Genomic DNA, 20,733 nt, shown 5'->3' with positions numbered 1-20,733 from the left:
ATATGTTTAGAATACAAATTAATGTGCCTTTAATTTGAGTGATATTAAACTTAGATTTCCTAAGTAAAATCTTTAATTCGAGTCTTACAAATAAAAAAATAATAATTGAAAAATTATACTCCACTAAATTTGAACAATCAAATTCTATGATATAAATCAATCATTAATAAAATCAATTGATACTCTAGACCAATGTTATGAAAAAAAAACATGAAATTTAATTTATAAATAAATTTAGATTTCACTCTTTTTACCATGAATTTTAAACATTCAATTTTATATTATTAGCTAGTATTGCCTTAAAAAAATGAACTACATGAAAAATAATGTTTAGATCAATTTAATTTAATTTAAATTCCATCCAACTAATTGATGGAAAAATTCAATCCAAGTAACTTTTTAATCTTAGTATTTTCAAAAACATTAAAAGTCAACAAACTCATCCATTTTTTTGAGGAGTTTGTTTTAAGATATCAAGATAGATTCTTGAGAATGTGTGAATTTAGAAATATCACATTCTCATGGTATAAGTTTTATAAAAACATTCTCAGGAATGATTAATTTCCAAAAATATCAAATGCTCATATTTGTGTTACTTCCTATTCCAATGGAGAGGTAAGTATCTTGCATTAACATGAGATTGGAAGTTATTTTCTACAATAACTACCTCTTCCCACATTATTCTTTCATATTTCTTATTACACTTTTGTTTTTTTAATTAAATAAATTTTAATTTTTTTTCTAAAATATCAAAACAACCAAACATATTCATAGAATAATATTTCCTGAAAATATGATTTTCAGAAATCCAATTTTGTAAACAAACGGCCCTTAGGTATTTACTATATGCTGTGTCTGATACTCCTGAATTTATTTTTGTAGCTCTCTTCAATACTAGAGGTATTGACCGTTGAAAATTTAATGAACGTGTACTCCCAAATCAATTTGCATAGTTCTCTTCAGTACTTCAAAAACTAAATTAGCGAGACTGCCGAAATTTAATTGATTTAACCAGTTAAGTTAGATCTTCATTAACCGGTTAAATTTGGTCTTTAATTCATTCAACAACAAAAAACACTGGTCTTTAAACAGCTATAATAATGTGTAATCGTATCAGAAACACAAGTTTTAAGTAACAACACACACACACACAAGTTACAAGTTCCTAATAATCTGTCCAATTCAGGTAGGGAGTCCGATTCAACTTTAAAATATGTATACTCTAATGTTGCTCTTCTATTCACAAAAAGGGAAAACCTATTAACTGACAAAACATAAATTATTTTGAAGGGTTTAGACATTTATAATGTCATTTTCCAATAAAAATATAATGTCGTCTTTAATACTCCAACTATAAGACTTGAAAGAATAAAGTTAGATAAAAAAAATTACACATTCTTGTCATGTTTTTTTGATAGGGAAAACAACCACACATATATGTAATAAAATTTATCTAGCTTTTAGCCAGAATTTAATTGGCATATTCCTCAAAAGTTCAAGATTCTTCAGAGTGAAATAGAAAATAGTTTTGAGCTAAGAAATGGCTAAAAATGTCATTCTAACAGAATGCAACTTTTATCTATATGTAATCAATGAATACAAAAAATGTATATGCAATCTTCACGGTAATCATAGTCGGTGCAATTAAAGTTATTTATTTTATTTTTTTGCTATATTGCAATTAAAGCTCTTAATCGCATTAAAACAAAAAATCTTATATAAATCATAAAATGTATTCACCAAAAAATAAAACTTAAAAGGTGGACAGGCTTATCCCTTTTACTACTGACTACATACACTATGATAGGTCGACTTTTTATCAAACATTAATGAGAAAAGTATATAGATCCATATTCAGTACACATGTATAATAAACCATGATTATGTGAAGATATTAACCATTGATTTTCTTATCAATGACTAAAATTACTCATTTTGTCCTTGTTCTTTTTCGAAGAGTATAGTTCTCTTCTACTAACTATATGTAATACCCTGTCCTGTTTACACTAATTTACCCCACTTAACCACGGAGCTAGAGGTAGCTCTATTAGCTCTTCTTCCTCCTCGTCATCATTAGATATCCAGCCATAGCAAGGTTTATACCTTTTGTCACTAAGTCCCGTCCCAAGTTGTGGGGACTTTGATACATGATTTTCGGCCAAAGCCAATTTTTTTACTGGCTGAAACTCTGCAAGACAGTAACATACGAGATAATTAATCAAAAATACGTTTAGTTATGCTCTGAACTTTTGCTTGAAAACCAATTAAAAGAATAACGAAAATGGAAAGTTGATTACCTGATTCTTTTTCTGCCTCCATGGGAGTTTCACTGGCAGCCTCATTTCTTTTTCTGCATTGATAACCTGATTCTTTAAATGCCTCAATGGGAGTTTCACTGGCAGCCTTGATTAAAGGTTGATTAGCAGGTTCACTGGGTACTGATGAAATGTCTACAGACTTGATGGGAAGTTCACTACCAATCTCAGTTTTTGCAGATACAGTGTCCACACCATTGATGGGAAGTTGAATACCAGTTCCACTGGATGACGATACAGTGTCCGCTGCCTGATTAGTTAACAGTGTATCATCAGAAGTTTGTGTGTTAGAGCAAGCTAGAAGGGCACTGTTTGAGCATCCAGCAGGTGTTACCTCATTGGGACCATCTGGATTAGCCTCTATCAAACCATCCTTCACACAAAACAATATTTGAATTTGCATCATTAGTAATATTTGAATTATAAGATAGTTTGGAACTACTAATGTCAATCTTTTCAGATGTAGAAGAACCCGTTGGAAACAAATAAAGGAGAAATGCATTCATCAGGGTTATGACTAGTTTTCCTGGGGACTTCATTATAAGCATGATGATTCTTCCACATCAATGGCACTGGGGATTGACCAGGAATGGTATTGTTTTGAGTACTTTTAAGCTCAGGAGGTTTATTTTCCACAGTTTTGTAACGCACAGGGGCCTTGCCCGTTCCTTTTATTTCGAATGAGTTACGATCTGCAAAAAGGGAACAAGGATCGTTGGGGCTGTTATGACTAATGAGTATATGGTGCAACATTGATATTCAATCTTGTCCCATCACCAATATTCATTCCAAGAGTCCCTTTGTACAGAGAAGTACCAGACAAGGATAGCAAATTTTCTAGCTGGTTAGGAGTCCCTCTATTAGGAAATTTTCAAAGGACCAACACCAGTGTCTCTGCTCAAACCCAAGTGTGATGGCTCTGACTTCTCAAAATATGATTTTTCACTCCAGGGCAGTGAATGAGAGATCTTTTATGACAGGATTTTGACTACTATATTCACCATGAGAAGGTGGGATAAGTCTTGAGTAAGAAAATTCAGCATCCTTAATGGAAGGTAAAATAAACAAAATCTTGGGATTGCAAGACTTAAAGGCACTATATCCTTGGTGCTTAAAATATCAAGCTGGGAAAAGTGTCCCAGGAGCTGCCATGAGATAATCCAAGAACTCCCTTCACCCTCCAAACTTAAAAACATCAAGGCTTGTTAAAAATAAAATAAAATCAAGGAACGTCTTATTCTACGAACAAATGAAACTTACAAGTAAAAAAACAAAAATGGAACTTCCCTACGAAAAACCCAGGGTATAACCTTTGTACATTGAACTAAACGAGCCAACCACATAAACCAGCTGTTAGATATGCTAATTTGTTTCTAGAAAGAGAATAAAATAAACAATCCAATTCCCAAGAGGCAGATCTTGGTTAAATTTTCCTGAAGCAAATGTGTTGTGTGAGTATGATGCTGTTCCGTTCGACAAAATTTGACTCAGTTTTTCAAAGCAAGCAAACAAGTCCACAACATAAACACAAAACAGTTCCAGATAAATCACAAATGAAAAAGGTTGTTACGATTGAAGCAATGCATTACGACATAACGATAGCAGCAAATAAAAAAAACATGTAGAGACGATATAGTTGATTGGAGGGTAAGAAACCACAGAAGTAAAGTTACCTGAGGTGAAGAATTGGCTTGTTTTTCAAGAAGCGTCTCGATCAGCAGAGAGTACGCGGATTCTTCGATGAAGAACCAGCCACCGTTGCCACCGTAAACCTAAATCCACAAACATTAAGATTTTGGGATAAAATCAAAGCAAATAATTTAGGTCGAACGAAGAGAATAGAGGTTTTTTTATTTTATTTTTACTTTGAGGAGACTGTTAACGGTTGTTCGGACGAGTCTGTTGGGGAAGCCGTAGGGTTTCATGGCGTCGAGTGCTGCGTCCATTCGCGACTCGCCTTTCTGCAAATCACAAACACGATTCAGTTCATGGAGAGAAGAAAAAAGTGATTGATTGAATGAGAAAAGGGAATGTGAAACGACCAACCTTAGGACGTCGTTTCGGAGCCATGAGAACAAAGAAATTGCAGATGGAATGCAAGAGAAAAGGATCGGTTTATGTTTGCATGACAATGGTGGTCATTGGTAGCGCGCCAATATTTTGGGAGGAGATGGTGGTGGTGGGTGTGGGTGTTGGTGATGGGTGAAAATGATGCGGGTGAGAAGAAGAGGAGAAAGAAGAAGCTTACACTTCGTAATAATTTTTATCTCATTAGCAAAGTTAACATTAATTAGATGGATGAAAATATTATTTTGAACCAATTTTTTTTTAAAAAAAGACCAAACTGAATAAAAAAGATAAAAAAAATCAAATATATTATTTGACCCAAATTTAAATATGTGAATCTAATTATATACTTTTGCTACTTTTCCTGTTTGTAATCAAAACCCAATTACGGTAATTGAATTGCCTAATTAATCATAATTAAAAAAAAATGTTAATTTAGTTTATAGTCATAAATTTATCTTAAGTTTATATTTTTTTTTCAAAATTACCATTATGATTCTTGTCCCTCTTCTAAATATTTACTGATACAACCTCTTTCTTTTTTTTAATTAGGAATAATTTAAACTAAAAATAATTAATATAATAAATATTATGAATTAAATCTTATAAAAATAACAAACACCAATTCTAATTTTGATTTTATAAATAAGATGAAAGCAATGTACTTTGTTATATTTTAGCTCATTTATTTAGCGAACTCAATTTTTAACTCAAATTTAATAATAAATTAACTACATGATCAAATCCTAGTTCAATCTTTTATTATTGTTTGAAAAATTAATCTAACTATATGTATTTATCTATATAGATAGTTAGTTTTTTTTAAGAGATATAAATAGTTAGTTAATGTATTTTTTAAATACATTAAATATTTTTATTATTATATTAAATACATTGACTAGTAATATATATTTATATATGATGTCTATAACATATACTGCATTCAAATTAAATGCATGAAACATTAATAATGTTATATACCTATATATATATATAATTGATGTTATTAACACAATAGTATTTATACAAACATTAAACGACAGCATTTATTTTATTTATTAAATACTAGTATAATATACACAGTAATTAATAATATTATTCAATGTTATTAATGATATATATGTATTCGATGCTATAAACATAATAATAATGTTTTTAAAGTATATATATTTAATGTCATTAGAGTAAAAACATTAAAGTTGATTAGGAGGGTTGTTATTGTTTATGTTTGATTGTGTGTGACATCTGGCATACATGCATTTTAGATTAGGATATATATTCGACAAGTTTAAAATGATTGATATTGTATTGATTCATGGTAGTTAGCCTAAGTGAGTTGAAACATTGATAACTTAGTTTTTAAATTACTAAGTTTCAACTCTACATCAATATAATCAACTATATTTTGATATAGTATACTAGATTGATCTTTTGCTCTTTTTGAATTGGGATTGGTTTGCATTTAGTAGACTATTTTTAGTATCTAATCGACTATATCGGGTTTCATGAGTTTCTATTCTCACCAACAGTCGATAATATGATTATATAATCAACTATATGTTCATCAAAAAACCTAGGTAATGCGAAGAAAATTTTAGTTGACTATCTTTATGACATAATTTGACTATTTTGGTTTTGAGACTATAAAAACAAGTTTCTCAAAAAACTTTATGTGTGACACTTTTTCTTATATTTTACATTGCGATTTTCGTTGAGAGACTCTCTAAATCTCTGAGTGTCATCACTACTTTGATAGTTGATCGGAAACATCTTTTTCAATGAGTGCAATGAATATTTGAAAATGATCATGAAGGCAAATTGATACTATAAATGATATGTTTTCAAACTTTTACATTCTTCACATATGAGGTGAAATTGTTTCTTGATCCGCATTTCTAATTTTCATTTTCATTGAGTAGGTTTCTCAATGGTGTGCATGTAGTGGGTTTATTACATGTAGGTTTAGATTTTGATAGGTTTTCAAGAGTGTAGGCATTTGTAGTGTGCATTTTGATAGATTTTAAAACCAATTTACCCCCTCTTTGTTTTGTGATTAATTTCATGCGTCATTATTTCTAATACTAAAGAATCTAATTGACTACCTTTAATTGGGCCTTTCCTTCAAAGTATTATATTTTTTCAATCTATATAAGATCCAAACATGAGATCTTGCTTAAGAATCAAACTAGTATCATTTGGTCCAATGACTTATTGGTAAAATAATATTTTTTAAAACTAATATCTTAAAAAGGAAAATATTTTTCTATAAAAAAATAAAATATTTAGTATTTTGTTTAAAACGATTTAATTTTTAGTAATTTTTATGACAAAGATTTGGTGTTGGTTTTGAATTATTATTCTCCCGTTTCCAAATGATTTTAATTTTTATAGAAAATGTTAAGATCCAAAAACAGACAGAATTAATTACAATGGTTTCAAAATAATATTTTTTGAATACTAATATCTTTAAAAGGAAAATATTTAGTACTTTTTTAAATGATTTAATTTGTAGAATAATTTTTATGACCAGAATTTTGTGTTGTCTTTTTTCTTTGTAAATACAGGTATTTTTTTACCAAGAGTTAATGATGACTTTTTTAAGATATTGAAATTGATTTAAGATCTCAACTTCTCTTAGCAATTAATAAGATAATTAAGAGCATGTTTATGTAGGCGTCGGATCTCGTTGACACATATTCTAAAGCACTAGTTGTATGAGAAGCAACAATATAATACTCCTTATTTTTGCTTAAACGCTGGTTCGATGACTGAAAACGGAGAAACAAGCATGTTTTAAGTGGATGAAAAGATATTGAAGGAGAGTTATAGAAAAAGTTTGGTACTATCTAGCATTTGTTTTCTTCTCATATACTATAATAAAGGAAAAAAGGGCAACAAATTATTATAAATGGACTCGGTCATGGTAAAGACGCTCTAAACGACAATTGTCTTCGCTTTCTATCTCAAACAAACATCAATAACCAATGGTTTCTTTAAGCCACATAAAAACAAGTCCTAACTTGTTTCACGCCATGTGTTGCTCGCAAGCCCACCGTGTTTCTCTCTAACGTACGTTTGGCATGTGTCATCACTGCATGCCCCATGCACATACGTCTAATAAATCATTAATCATATATATAATCACATCCTTTAAACTTTGCCTACACATCACGAAAATAAACAAATTAATAGAAAACAGTGTGTGCTGAAGAATTAATTAAGATGAGTCACCTCGTAGGGAGAATCACCAGGAAGACCCAAAAGGGTGGCGCTGTCGCCGCGATGCAATCGGTGGCATCGAAAAATGAGAGAGGTGGGAGCCGTTGATGGTGGCGTTAGTGTGACTGAGGTGGATCTTCTAGGGAGGCAAGTGATATCGGAGTATGTTGGTGGACAGGTTCTCCATACAAATAAACTCTGCTTATTTATTTGGAGTGAAGTTTTTCTTTTCATTTTTAATTCTTATTTGATTATTTGGTTTTGTAGGTTGTTCACAAACTAGAGGAAAAGGAAAGGAAAGTTAATAAGTTGGTTGAGGTATTAATTCCATCTTTCAACACAAATGATGATATCCTATATGTTTTACTTAGAAGTGACTTTTGATCGCCTTAATCTGTGTTCTATATATGAAATTAATTAATTGACACAAAATTAAAAGTTTAAATACAGACTAATTTTATCTTTTACAAAGAGTATTATTCATCACATCTATATGATGACTACCATTAATATTAGATGTATTTACATTAATTATTACTTTTTGACAGGGATTTTTTCATATCAATACCAAAAGGCTCGCCACCTTGTCTTGTTCAAGACATGGCTGGAGGTGGTGGAAGCGGGATCACCATAGGCGAAGCACACGAGGCCATCGTTTTGACCCTTTTACTTTCTTTCATCCAATGAATGCAAAATCACCAGGTGTTACGGCGCCGTATCTTCAGGGACCATTTTCTATCAATAAACTCCATTTTCCTTTCCTTTTAATTCATTTTTAATTATAATATTCTCTTAATTCTTAAACGATCGAATTGAAGCATTTTCAAAATTCTTTGATCTAGCTAGTTTTCTCCAAAGCAGATGGGTAGACGTTTAATTCCCCCCTACACTTGCTTGCTTGGAATGGCTACAACCAGGATGGTTGTAACTTCATGAAATTCTGATTTACAAAATAAATAAGAAATATACCTTTACTTTTAGGACGGTGTATTGTCTATTTAGACAATTTTTTAAAATTAATTTTAAGGTAATTAAATTGAAAATATGAGCAATAACTTATGAGATTAATTAAGATGTTGGTAAAAAAATTTAAGTAAAAATAAATGTGTATTTGCAGTAAAAAATGTATTAATCGATAAAAGCAATTTTGTTAATAATTAAGTTGTGTATAAAAATAAAATTGTATAAATTTTTATATGAATTTTGTTCCTATAAAATAAAAGATATATTTTTTCTTTTATAATAATTGAGATTTCATAAAATTGCACAAATCCTCCTCCTATTTTAACGTTTACAATAGTGTATCTTATAAAGAACACACTTTAATATTTTAAAACAATTAAGAGAGATTAGTTTTTTAAAAAAAAAGAAATATCAGTCTAATAATTTTTTAAAAACAAAAAGAAAAACTAATAGAAAAATAGAAAAATAAGGAAATTTTGTACCATCTCCCAAAGCTTGAAAATATGTAATTTACGCATTCTTTAGTAATCTATTCATAGTTTTTTTAATTATAAAATCTCTCTTTATTAAGAGAATCGATATATGCAGATACAGGATATTGATTCCGTGGTTGAGAAAAAGTGATGAAAGAATGGAAAGAAAAGAGGTCATGGTTCAAATCTCTCATATTTCTAACACAATTAATAAGCTAATATCTGTCGATAAAAAAGTTGATATATTAATCGGTATTTTATTAAAACCCGTCTTTATTAGAAAGTTAATATACTCGTCTCGTTTAATTTTCCTAGAATAACTTCTTAACAATCATAATTTAAGAGTATAACGTTGGAAAACAGGATTTTCTCTTAAGAATTAAGGAACATAATGCCTCAACTAAAATCATTAACTGAGATAATATCTACAGGCTGTTAGAACGTAGCACGTCAAATGTGTACAAGTAAACTATCTTCGTATCTGATTAGCTGAGTTTTAAGGTTATATTCATTGCAGTGACTGTATAAACAAAAAGAACGAGGATATATAGAATAAAGTATTGCAATATCCCAAATACTATGATCTTTCTTCTCTATTAACACTAAGTAAAAAACAGATAATTTATTCTCCAAAAGTTAAACCATCATAATTCAAACGTCATTGTTTTGATACCAAGTGTAGTTTTTCAAACAAATGAGGCGTTAAAGACACCAGCATTAAGAGGCATCCTACAATATTTTTTCTCAAAAACAGCTTTTAGGAACGGGGATGGAATTTAAACTATTTCTTCCCCAGGGGACATGTTCAAATCTAATTCAGGAATTCCGAAATATAATGCCCGTTTTTTTTCTCAGTCTACAATCAATAAGATATTATACATACACTGAACATTTAAAGGACCAAGAAAGGTTAGCACTAACAAACAAAAAAATAAGGCCTGGGCCCGAGTTAAAAAAATCGGGCTCAACGTCAGACTCATAATATTTCAGTGACTTGGTACAACAAAATTGGCAATGCATGGGGCATATTGATCCTCTTACTTGGACCATTTTAACAGATTTCTTCCTCTTCTTTGCTGTTCCCGCCTTTAGAATATCTGGTTGTGAAAACCACACAATTCTGTCAGCTGCTCCATTGTATTGGGTTGGAGAAATCTCAAACGGTTTAATAATGGACTATGGGAAACTCTGATCTGTCGTAACTTAAGGTAGGCCAATCATGAGCACGTACCTGATGGAGCTGAGAAAGTATGGTTGACCATAATTTATGACAGGCAACAGAGAAGAGAAGACTGTGAAAATCTCCTATAGGTGGTTCTAGTGTAGTCTACAGAAAAAAAAAAAAAATACAATCCTAGACAAGGGTAAAAGAAGAAAAGCTTGGTATTTCATAAGCTTAAAAATTTCGAAGAGAACAACTTATGAAATGGGCTTATCTGGAAGTACTCTTTTCACTTGCCAAGCTGAGCTTTTCCAGAGACAATTCCTTGGTGACTAATCGAAGCAGTACTTGCACCAGCTCCCGTATTCTTAATTCTCTGTCCATCAAAAGAACAAAATTTTGAATCAGAAAAGGAAGAAGAAAGAAATAGATAATGAAAAACAGGAAAAAATAATCTCGGTTATCGATCACTTAATTTTCTAGAAATGAAGGTCCCTTCCAAGAATATAGTCTTCGTTTAAACAAACACTTGATATGATTATAAAAAGAAAGGATATGTATTGTTGGACATGTAGGCAAACTATGCTTTCTGCCGTTGTGAAGTGACCTAGCGTCTTTTGAACTAGCTTGTGCTGTTGGAGGTAGTTGAGATTGTTCGACTACTATAGAAGATTTTTTAGTACTCATTATCAAGTTTTTTTTTTTTGTAAAAGGCATGTATAGGATAAACAAGAACTGTGCAACTTTTGTTTATATTTAGTGTATATCAAGTTTTTCACAAGTCTTTTTCAGCGGTTATGTGACTTTTGACTCCTGTGACAGACTTGTATCTTCGGCCCCTTATGGGTTTAAATCTAACGACATCTAGGAGATTGTCTAGCACTTTTTTAGCATATATATATATATATATATATATATATATATATATATATATATACTTTTTTTTTCTTGCTTGATTATTAGTATTTTGTGCTGTGCTTTACAATTGCTGGAGAATATCTTATAATCCTTTTAGTATCTCTCTTTTTCCAAATTTCCCTTTTTTTTTTTTCTGAAAATGAGAGAAAATAGAATTAGAGGTTAAGAAAATATAACATTAATGCATAGTATGAAATCTCATTTAAATAGAATTAGAGGTTAAGAAAATAGAACATTTATGCCTATTATGAAATCTCATTTCCAATCTCCAACCAACCCACGGACATCCACTTGCAAAAAGATTCCACGTGTGTGCATGCCATATATAAAGCATGGTCGGTCAAATCTATAGTTACTTTACCTTGATGTGACAAGTTCACAAAGGGATGGTAATAGCACAAACAGATGGGGACGGTTGTCATGCTTCTCCTTTTCCTCTGCTAGGCCAGTTCTCAACAATGGGTGTAAAGGGAGAATGGGTGCTGCATCTGGATGAATTACAAGATGTGCCAGTTCTTGGAGAACATAAATAATTTCATCAAGTCTTGCTTTTGGTAATGGACAGTCACCTGAAGGAAAAAGAAAATAGTTAAGTAGGCAAAAACTGGGAGATGAAATGAAGATGATTGATGTTGTTTGTCTTTCATTAAAATAGAAGCACACCTAAGCCATTTTCATCTGTCAGAAACCTGCTCAAGATGTATTCACATCTGGTCATGAGCACTGTAATTGAGATTTTGCTGACTTCAGATCTTGTCATATTCCAATTGACTTCATTAGAATAACTAACAAAACATAAAAACGGTCAACATATCAAGATAATATATATAGTAAAACTAAAAAACAGAGAGAAGAAAATAAGGACTCGAGATCAAAGCTAGTTAAAATAAACAATAAGTATAAAAAGCAAGAGGGGGAGGGGGGGTCAGGAATTGATGGCAATCTTATACTTAGCTAGGGCGAATTGATCAGGTCTCTATTACAATGATATGGCAGGAATTACTAATCAGGCACCTAAATAATTAGAATAATTTTCTTCTGATGAAACTACATAAGTCATGCATTCATCAGAATTTTTTTTTCCCAAAGAAAGTAGTCAATTGCATACAAAAAAGCACGATAAAGGGTAGATTACTAGAAGCATCCATGATATCTACACCATCTCACAGAAGAGACATGTCTACATCCACGACATCAAGTAAAAGATACTTTACATTCAGAGTTTAGATATTAGAGAAAATTTTCTAATATGAACTAAAGAAGGTTTCGAAGGATGGCACCTGCACAAAGAAAATAACTTCTGTAAACAAGTCAAGGAAAATCTGCTGCAGTGAGGAGGCATAAGCTCTACAGTCTCAACAGGTAATGAGCATGTGCGTGATGCACAACGGTCCAATGTGGAGACCAGTCGCTGCAGAATCTGAGAACATGCACATTGTTAAAACATGTGAAAAATTATCCAGTAGGATCTTAGTTATTTAGAATATTTTAGAGAATCTTATATTATCTCTTAGGATTAGTTTCCCTATTTCTTTGGTTTCCATATCTCCTTATATTTCACAATTTCTTTCCTTATTTGATTAGGATTAAGAGTCTAGTATCAGTATAAATAAAGGTCGTTGCTTTATGTTTTGTATCTCATACAACACAACACAATAACATGACTATATTATTCAAAACCTCTATTCACATTTTCCTCCCTCAATACCTAAAACGTTATAATTTCAACAATATTAAAAAGGATAAGTAAAATGTCCCACCGAAACCTCAAGCTAACGGCAGCTCCATTCAACTACATAATCTGGAGTGCAAGAAAGCTCAAAACAAGTCCATTTTGGTGACTTTTGCAGCAAACTATGCAAACAGCTTTAGTACCAAAAAATATATCATCAAAAACCGAATTAATTATTACTCAAGTCATGCATAGGAAGGGATGGGCCGCCATTCAATAATAGAGCTAGATCCAATAAACAAAATATAAGAATAAGAACTCTAATATTAAATGAATAGATAATTTACATGTTAGTTTCTCCACAACAGTGATACAGAATGATAAGAGGTAGTACCACCACGTGCCAATATAATCATTGTAACGAGGCAGAGTCATATTTTGCAAGAAATACAACTAAAACTTATAAATAATTTTAAATATTTCTATTTTTCATTATGGTGGGAATCTTCTGTATCAATTTTTTCCAATACTTCTTTTATAGCTTTATGGATGATGATTCAAAAGTTAGCAATGCAATTCTTGGATGAAAGCTTTTGAAGTGTACGTACATCATACTATCATTGATGAGATAAAATATATTTATTTTGAGGATATGGGTAAGTGATGGGGAACCTGTTAGAAACTGATACTTAATTATAGAACAATGTGACTAGCTAAACAGTAGTCCTCTGTAATTCATTAAAACAGAAAAAGAAAAGATACCTTATGCAACCTCCCCATCAAATCCTCCTGTAATTGTCTACCTCCCTAAGATCTTGAATTTCATGTTTTATCTCCCTTTCCTAACAGACAACTTCCTTTTCTTGCTTTCCTCTCTCGCTCTCTTCCATGTAGACGATTATTCCTGTAATAGAATTTTCCCTCAGCTACCACCATTGCCAAGGTGGGTTGGTTCCATGGTCCTCTTATCACCCTTCCCATTGTACACCTTTGTAATAGGAGGTCTAACAGTAACTTGAAAACTATTGGCAGCGTAAATGTTTTTGCTTCTAGCTCCATGTGTGGTTACATATCAATTTATTCCTATTGGGCTTCTTAATGCTTAAGTATCTTACATATTGGGTTGAGAATATGATGGCAAACAACACACCCCTTAATATTGACCTGGTAAATCAAGAATGTCGTTTTCTTCATGAAGCCTGATCAGCCTAGTCAAACTCAAACTAGCAAGTAGCAACATACAAATCTAATGCACACATAAGTCAACCCTCTATTGCTTTTAATACCCCACCAGAGTACCAGTAATACATTGGATGCTCATGTTCATAACAACTTCATGAAGTACAAATTATAACTAACAATACTATTGGTGAAGAACTTACATCCAAAGGAGTGTCAACTGGCAGCTTAAGGATTGTGTCACCAAGAATATTTAATATTGACATCTCAAGGGACTCATCAGCCTCTAGCACCACTGCTGAGAGGGAATTTGAAGGAAGAGCTCGTCCACAATATCCAACTAGGAATATTTCATAAACATCTGCAATTTCTTTCCATATTCGTGTTCTGACAGGTTTGCTAATGGTCGAATCTGGACCTCCATTGATTAATTTGGTAACATAGTCAATAAGAACATGGTTGAAAGCTTCAACAGCTAACCTCCAAAGTGCACTATCTGGATTGTCTCTTCTTGTTGTCATACACCTGAAAAGTTAACAAAATAGTATTATAGCGCAATACTCATGAATCTATAGACAAAAAGGAAGATATTATAAACGTATCAAGCAGGTGAATATCTTCAACCATTAGAGTTGCATATTTTATGGCATAAAAAAAGAGCCGACCAAATGGTAAAAAGTTTTCAGCTGACAATTCAAAGTGTAAAATATGTAGCTTTAGGAGGGGCAACTTCAAAAGTTGTGGGTGAGTGAAGCAGAATGTATTTCTCTTTTTTCTCTCTCACTCTTAACAAATTATCAACTACTTTTTTCGTTCCTTTCTTCTTCACTTTGACTCAGGGAATAGAAGAGTTAGTGAAGCCAAAAATCTTTTTCTCCCTCTGAAGGCATGCAGATTATAATAAAACTTAAAATATTCAGAATCCTTTCCTTATATCTCAACAGATAAAGGAGGAGAATTCCTACCAACGAAAAGAACTTCCAGGGACACACAAGAGTAGCATTCATCTCGAGCATGACATGCCAAGTCAGTTTTTCCCGAGTTTCCAAATTCCAATTTAAACATTTTCAAAATCCTGATGTTTGTAGCTATAGTTAACCTATAAAGTCTAGAATCCACTATCCACAGAAATAGGGTCTCAGCATTTCCTGGGTACAGTATACAAATCTTTCCAGCTAAATTTTTAAAAAAAACTCTCCGACCCTTATGTGAGTTATCCTATCCTACCCCTTAACTGTAAGTAACAAAACAGAATCGACATTAAGAGCAATTACTACCTTCCAAGGCTTTGAATAATTTCAGGGTATATAATATACTTTTCGACAGTAGGTGCCCGCAAGAAAAGATCTACTAGCACGGGAACTAGCTTTTCTGCAAATATGTAACTAGGAATGGCTGTTATGGCTGCAGTTGATCCAGAACCTGGAGATACTGCTATTTTGTTGGGTGATATTGGAGTAGCACCATTAGGTGCATCATAGTTCACCTGAGAATCTGCAAACACAAGCATAGATCTTATACTAAGGAAAAACTGAAAACTAGATTAGATACAACCAGACACTTCCATAACTAAAATAAGATCATAAACTCTTGCTTGATCTATTTTACCATCCTCATTCTGTAAATATGAATCTTGTCTAGGAAGATACTGCAGAAACTCTCGAAGAAGAACAGGCCACATAGAAGATATGTGCTCTGTTGGACGTAACAGTGGTAAGATTTCCAGTATAGTCCGTAGCACAGGTGGGACATTCCCCTAGAAAAATGCAACATCACATTCATAAGCAAGTTTCTACTAAAAATGAAAATTCTACTACAACTACAACTACTAAATAGGTTCTTTGAATAACACTGCAGGTACTTGTTATATGTAAAATCATTCATATATGCTTTCACCTAACAGCTCAAGTTTTTTGCATAGTTGGTTGATGACAATTTTTTCTTTTAAAGCAAAGCAAGATTTGAGACACCTAATGCTTTTGGAAAACAAGACTACAAAGAAGTCACTTGGAATGGGACACATTAGAGTATTAGAGTTAGTTGTATAACATGTTTTCTCAAATTGTTCTAGTAGCTTCTGTTTGGGCCTTGTGCCTTGTTAGTTAGCCAAGCTGTGCCATCTATATATTGATGACTCTTTCCTTTGTGTCATTTCAACCAATTCATGATGAAATAAGTTAATATTCAGTTACAATTTTCTCTCTCTACCTCTAAAACTCATCAGGACAGCATATGCTCATAAAACTTATGGATTTTTTCCTAATATGATTGTTGGTAGACCATATATTAGTTTTTTTTTTTCCTTTTCTTCCACTGTGCGAAGAACTGAATACAAAAGTGAACAATGCATGGGGATACTCCAAGTTAACACTTCAAAATGCCTGCAGTGTTTTTACAACAACAAACTCTGTGGCTATGAAGGGGTTATAAGGTTTATTTGGTGGTGAAGGGAGAAGGAAGGGAGGAAAGGTCGTGGGTTCAAATCTCCCCTACTAACAAAAAAACTAACAACTGAAATTGATAAAAAAAAAAAAACTATGCAGCTATGTTAGTATAATTAAGGATGCCAATAAAGTCAAAGGATTTTTTTTTGAATGTACAAAAAAGAACTCGCAAGTACATAATACAATAAGTTCACAACTTATTGGTAACCATGTGTAAAATTTAAGGTGTATGAATAGCATAACAGTTACAATTTAGTGACAACATTTGATTGCATAGTTAATTTAATTTATTTCCGAAGCACATAATAGGTTAGGTTCACAACGTTTAAATAACAAGTACTCAGTAAAGAATAAATGTGATATTTGTAATGTATTGTGAATTAATATATTTTTTTTCATGTTATGTAAAGAATATTTGCTTGCTTCATATTCCCCGGTATTGTTGGAAAAACTAATGAACATAATAATAGCGGTTCGAAGTTCCAACTTACAAGAGAATAAGAAAAAAATATAAGAAATATTAATAAAGTTATTAGAAAATGGACTTACAAATTCCATTTCAAAGTTATCATTAGTTAACATGGCTTGCTTCACAGCCAAATCTATGATTGCTATCAACTGCGTGTATGCAACATCATTGAATAATCCTTGAGCCTGCACATAAAGCTCTCCTGATAGACGATCAAAATATTAAGTAAATCAATCTCATGAAATCTGAATAATACTATCTAAAGCTACTTGACTATGGGCATAAGGTACAAATAAAGGAACGACTGTTAATCCATAAGCAATGTATACAGAAAAATAAAATCTTAATTAAATGGAAATTGATATATTACCAAGACCATGCAAAATCTCCTGCATCACTTTATCAGCAGCATTGCCACGGTAACTAGAAGGCTTTCTCAGAACAAGCTCGTAAACATCAATTACTGAAATAAGGTAAGGCATTGGCATATGTCCCTAATTCACAAACTTCTGTCAGTACTTAAATGAGTATATTTCAACTAGTTCTGCTTTCTTGATTCTTATATTTGTTAATTGATTAAAAGCCAACATGGCTAGTGTCAAAGATGGTTGAAAATCAAGTCAGTTATCTATTCTTCATCTGCAAACAGAAGATCAGCTCTAATTCAGACCATTATCCCTACCTTCGACGAATGAGAGTTAACAGTTGTCTGCAAACAATTTATTGCTGCAAGTGCTACCTCTTTACTTCCATTTAAAATGCTATTCTCAACAAATTGAAGCAATGATTCCCAGCCTACACAGAACAAAATTAAATCAGGACTACTTGTAAATTACACCAAATTAAAATACCAGATACATGATCTTTTAATAGTGAACCCACCAGACCAGAAGTTACTTAAGCTTGTGAAAAAAGGAAAGAACAACCGTAATATACGTGCAATTCCACCCAAAACAAGCACAAGAGTTTCATCCCACTGCTTCTGAGCCGTGTTACGACTGCAAAATTCATTAGAATGTACACATATATCAAGTGATTTTGGAAAGTGTTATGAGATTGCTGAAGTAGTTAACTATAGTGCACCTATAGTGAAAGGTTTATGCAGTCATGGTATCAGCATAAACACTGGCTAGAAGTCAGTATCATATACACTATTTCTGAGTTTTTCAATCCTACTCTCTAACTTTTCAGTCTCCCTATACCTCAACATTTTATTAGAACTATTTACCCTCCTCTCAGTTTCTATGTGGGTTTTGTGGATCAAAAAATCATATTACATATTCACTTTCTCGTGATTTAACACATGAGCCATCATCCATTGATTTCATTGCAAGTTGTGGAGTGTCAAGCTAGTTAAGTTGTCATTCATTGATCTCTACAAGTTCTTTGCTAACTTTGTTAGTTTATTGCTAATTGTTCTTGAAGCTCCTACAAGTAGATTTGTTAATTGCAAGTCATGATTCTTTGTTTTTGGCAGAGTTTTAAGTCTTCAGTTTATCAAGTTTGGTTTATTGACTTTATTCCAAAGAAGTTGAAAGCTTATTGTTGAAAATCAGAATTAATATTCTGATTATATTAATAATATCGGTTAATAGGCACATTATCTTTGATTTACAGGAAACAAAATATCCTCTATTTATGTGTAATTAACCTATATAAACACACATCCACTATGTACTTTGACAGACAGTTTTTACTCAATTTCTCTTTGTTTTCTCCTATTTTGACATGGTATCTAGATCCTGACATAGGAATAATGAAAATCGTGCCCCACTGGTGACCTATGATCCTCGGTGGACCTTTCAGCTCATCACCCTTCTTCCCATGACCTGTTTCTGCATTCCGATGAATTTTCTGGCTTCTTCTCCAATCATTGGTGCAACTCCGGCGATCACCAACTGGATCTGGATCCCCCTTTGCCAATCTACTCAGTCATACCAGCATCAACGTCAAACTACTTTTTACACGCTCTCACATGCTGATTTTTGCTGCACCAAACAACACCTCTTGTCGGTGCTTCCCTGGCATGTGGCGGCATGTCCAGCCACATTTCCCATCTCCATCAGGCTCACAAAGGCCATTCAGTTTCGGGCCACTTCGTTTGTCAGGCCTTATTTTCTGCACTTTTTTGGTTCGCAGTTTTTGTTCCTGTCTCTCTCAACAATGGCTTCCACTGTCCCGTCTTTGTCCTACATGCACTGGCCCCGTCTTTATCCTAGATGCACTGGCCCCGTCTATTTCCCAGATGTACTGGCCCTTGTGTTTCTCCTAGATGCATTGACCCCACTGAAGTACCAGATGCATTGTCTGTGTCCCAGAAGCAGTGGACTTAGTTTTACAGTTTAAATAACTGTGTCTCCAATATTGTTGGTTTGAAGCTTCCAAATGTAGTTCTTAAGAAGGTCGGAACTTGCTTTGCTTGCCATAAATTTTTTTAGGCTGATGGTTATTCCAGCTCTTTGGCAATGTTATCTTTGTAGCAATACTTCCTGATTTCGCCAACATCCCTGAGTTGTCTTTCAAACTATTGTTTTTTGTGGAGCTCAATTTTTATTTTTTATTTATATGTTGGGAATAAATTATTTCTTTGTAACAAGCTAAAGCTTAGTAAGTTTCCGCTTGAGGGGTAGTGTTGAAAATCAGAATTAATATTCTGATTCTATTAATAATAGAGGTTTATAGGCACATTATCTTTGATTTAGAGGAAACAGAATATCCTCTATTTATGTGTAACTAATGTAATTAGCCTATATAAACATGCATCTGTTGTGTACTATAACACAGTTTTTACTCAATTTCCCTTTGTTTTCTCCTATTTTAACACTTATAAAACCTTCAGCTTAAGGGAAAATGCCAATCAATATGGGGAAATTTAGAGAAGTGTTGCAGGATTAAGAAAATAGGTAGTCTTATGTGCACCAAAACTACTGGCCATGGGGTACAGGTACCATAATTTAGTCATATTATGATATTATCATCAGTATAATTCATTTCTTTTCAATTTCATTATGGAAAACAAAAAGTGTAGTATAATTAGATAATACAAGATCCGGAACTTCAGGGATCGGCATTATGTACACTGTTCCAGACTATTTTCAGTTAATATTTTTTCCCTTATTTTTTTCTCCGCCTTTCATTCTCCCCATCTTCTCAAACAAATATATCACAGTCACTGAGGCTACAAATAAACAAAATAAGTAATACAAAATCAATGCCAATTTCAAATACCTATGATGTATGAGCATGTGAACTGCTTTTCCTCCTCGGGTTCCAAGTTCTTTCCCTTGCCATTCATCTTTTGATGACGTAGCAGCCTATGCATCAAAAATCAAATTCAAAGTACATCAGCTTATGATCAAAATAATCTCTCATTTCAACTTCCAGTAGATACATCTATACCATATGAGAAGCACGATCCAATGTAGGAAATACATAATTCCAAAGACAATCTTCCCACATGCTCTTTGAAAGCTTTTGCCCATGCGTTCCTAAAGTTTGGAACAGTGTCCTGACAGCAGAATTCCTCACCTGCAAAACAAAACTTTCAGTGCCAGAAAGCTTTAACATCCAGCAGCAATAGTAGAGAGAAATAGAAGTTTGATGGTCTATTTAAATGGGTTTTGTTTTATTGTCCAAATTTCCCTAATTGGAATAGCAGTAGTAGAGAGAAATGGAAGTTTGAAGGTCTATTTAAATGGTTGTAAGTTGTAACATTTATTTAGGGAGAACATTAGGTTTATGAATTATGGTCTCGTCTAGGTTATGCAACGAAACCCAGTTGTGAGCACAAGAGACCAAAGGAATGAAGCCTAGATTTCTGCTATTTTATGATTTCTTTAATTTTCTCTGCAA

At 32.6% G+C, this 20,733-nt stretch overlaps 3 protein-coding genes across 8 annotated transcripts in view; 1 reads left to right on the top strand and 2 right to left on the bottom strand.

Annotated features, from left to right (window-relative positions):
- Positions 1 to 1,714: 1,714 nt before the first annotated feature.
- Positions 1,715 to 4,585, bottom strand: LOC100778316 (uncharacterized). Of its 3 annotated transcripts, XM_006606422.4 has the most exons (6): positions 4,362 to 4,574; positions 4,181 to 4,276; positions 3,989 to 4,087; positions 2,650 to 2,688; positions 2,298 to 2,565; positions 1,715 to 2,188 (listed from the first exon to the last, which is right to left on the bottom strand). In XM_006606422.4, the coding sequence occupies exons 1-6, from the start codon at positions 4,383 to 4,385 to the stop codon at positions 2,007 to 2,009; spliced, it is 708 nt and encodes a 235-aa protein (XP_006606485.1). In that variant the 5' UTR covers positions 4,386 to 4,574; the 3' UTR covers positions 1,715 to 2,006. The 3 variants fall into 3 exon arrangements, with proteins under 3 accessions (XP_006606485.1, XP_003555585.1, XP_006606484.1); XM_003555537.5 differs by having other exon boundaries at positions 2,298 to 2,688; positions 4,362 to 4,585; XM_006606421.4 differs by having other exon boundaries at positions 2,364 to 2,688.
- A 2,964-nt stretch (positions 4,586 to 7,549) lies between these two features.
- On the top strand, positions 7,550 to 8,536 carry LOC102669467 (uncharacterized). Its single transcript, XM_006606876.4, has 3 exons — positions 7,550 to 7,779; positions 7,869 to 7,919; positions 8,150 to 8,536. The coding sequence occupies exons 1-3, from the start codon at positions 7,687 to 7,689 to the stop codon at positions 8,378 to 8,380; spliced, it is 375 nt and encodes a 124-aa protein (XP_006606939.1). The 5' UTR covers positions 7,550 to 7,686; the 3' UTR covers positions 8,381 to 8,536.
- A 1,324-nt stretch (positions 8,537 to 9,860) lies between these two features.
- LOC100777257 (protein MON2 homolog) overlaps positions 9,861 to 20,733 on the bottom strand; it is a 41,475-nt gene continuing 30,602 nt past the window's right edge. For 3 of the 4 annotated variants that reach the window (XM_006606419.4, XM_014772655.3, XM_006606420.4), the window contains 13 exons: positions 20,281 to 20,409; positions 20,110 to 20,195; positions 17,764 to 17,879; positions 17,564 to 17,676; positions 17,252 to 17,375; positions 16,962 to 17,083; positions 15,577 to 15,724; positions 15,246 to 15,462; positions 14,172 to 14,493; positions 12,398 to 12,537; positions 11,781 to 11,902; positions 11,479 to 11,686; positions 9,861 to 10,575 (listed from right to left, as the gene is read on the bottom strand). In XM_006606419.4, the coding sequence (XP_006606482.1) occupies positions 10,470 to 10,575; positions 11,479 to 11,686; positions 11,781 to 11,902; positions 12,398 to 12,537; positions 14,172 to 14,493; positions 15,246 to 15,462; positions 15,577 to 15,724; positions 16,962 to 17,083; positions 17,252 to 17,375; positions 17,564 to 17,676; positions 17,764 to 17,879; positions 20,110 to 20,195; positions 20,281 to 20,409 (1,953 nt within the window). In that variant the 3' untranslated portion in view covers positions 9,861 to 10,469. The remainder of the gene's footprint in view (positions 10,576 to 11,478; positions 11,687 to 11,780; positions 11,903 to 12,397; positions 12,538 to 14,171; positions 14,494 to 15,245; positions 15,463 to 15,576; positions 15,725 to 16,961; positions 17,084 to 17,251; positions 17,376 to 17,563; positions 17,677 to 17,763; positions 17,880 to 20,109; positions 20,196 to 20,280; positions 20,410 to 20,733) is intronic. The other variant, XR_420424.4, reaches the window with a different exon arrangement.

This window comes from Glycine max, chromosome 20, assembly GCF_000004515.6.
Source record: "Glycine max cultivar Williams 82 chromosome 20, Glycine_max_v4.0, whole genome shotgun sequence".
Classification (NCBI taxonomy): domain Eukaryota; kingdom Viridiplantae; phylum Streptophyta; class Magnoliopsida; order Fabales; family Fabaceae; genus Glycine; species Glycine max.
This window is presented reverse-complemented; position numbering and strand designations above follow the sequence as displayed.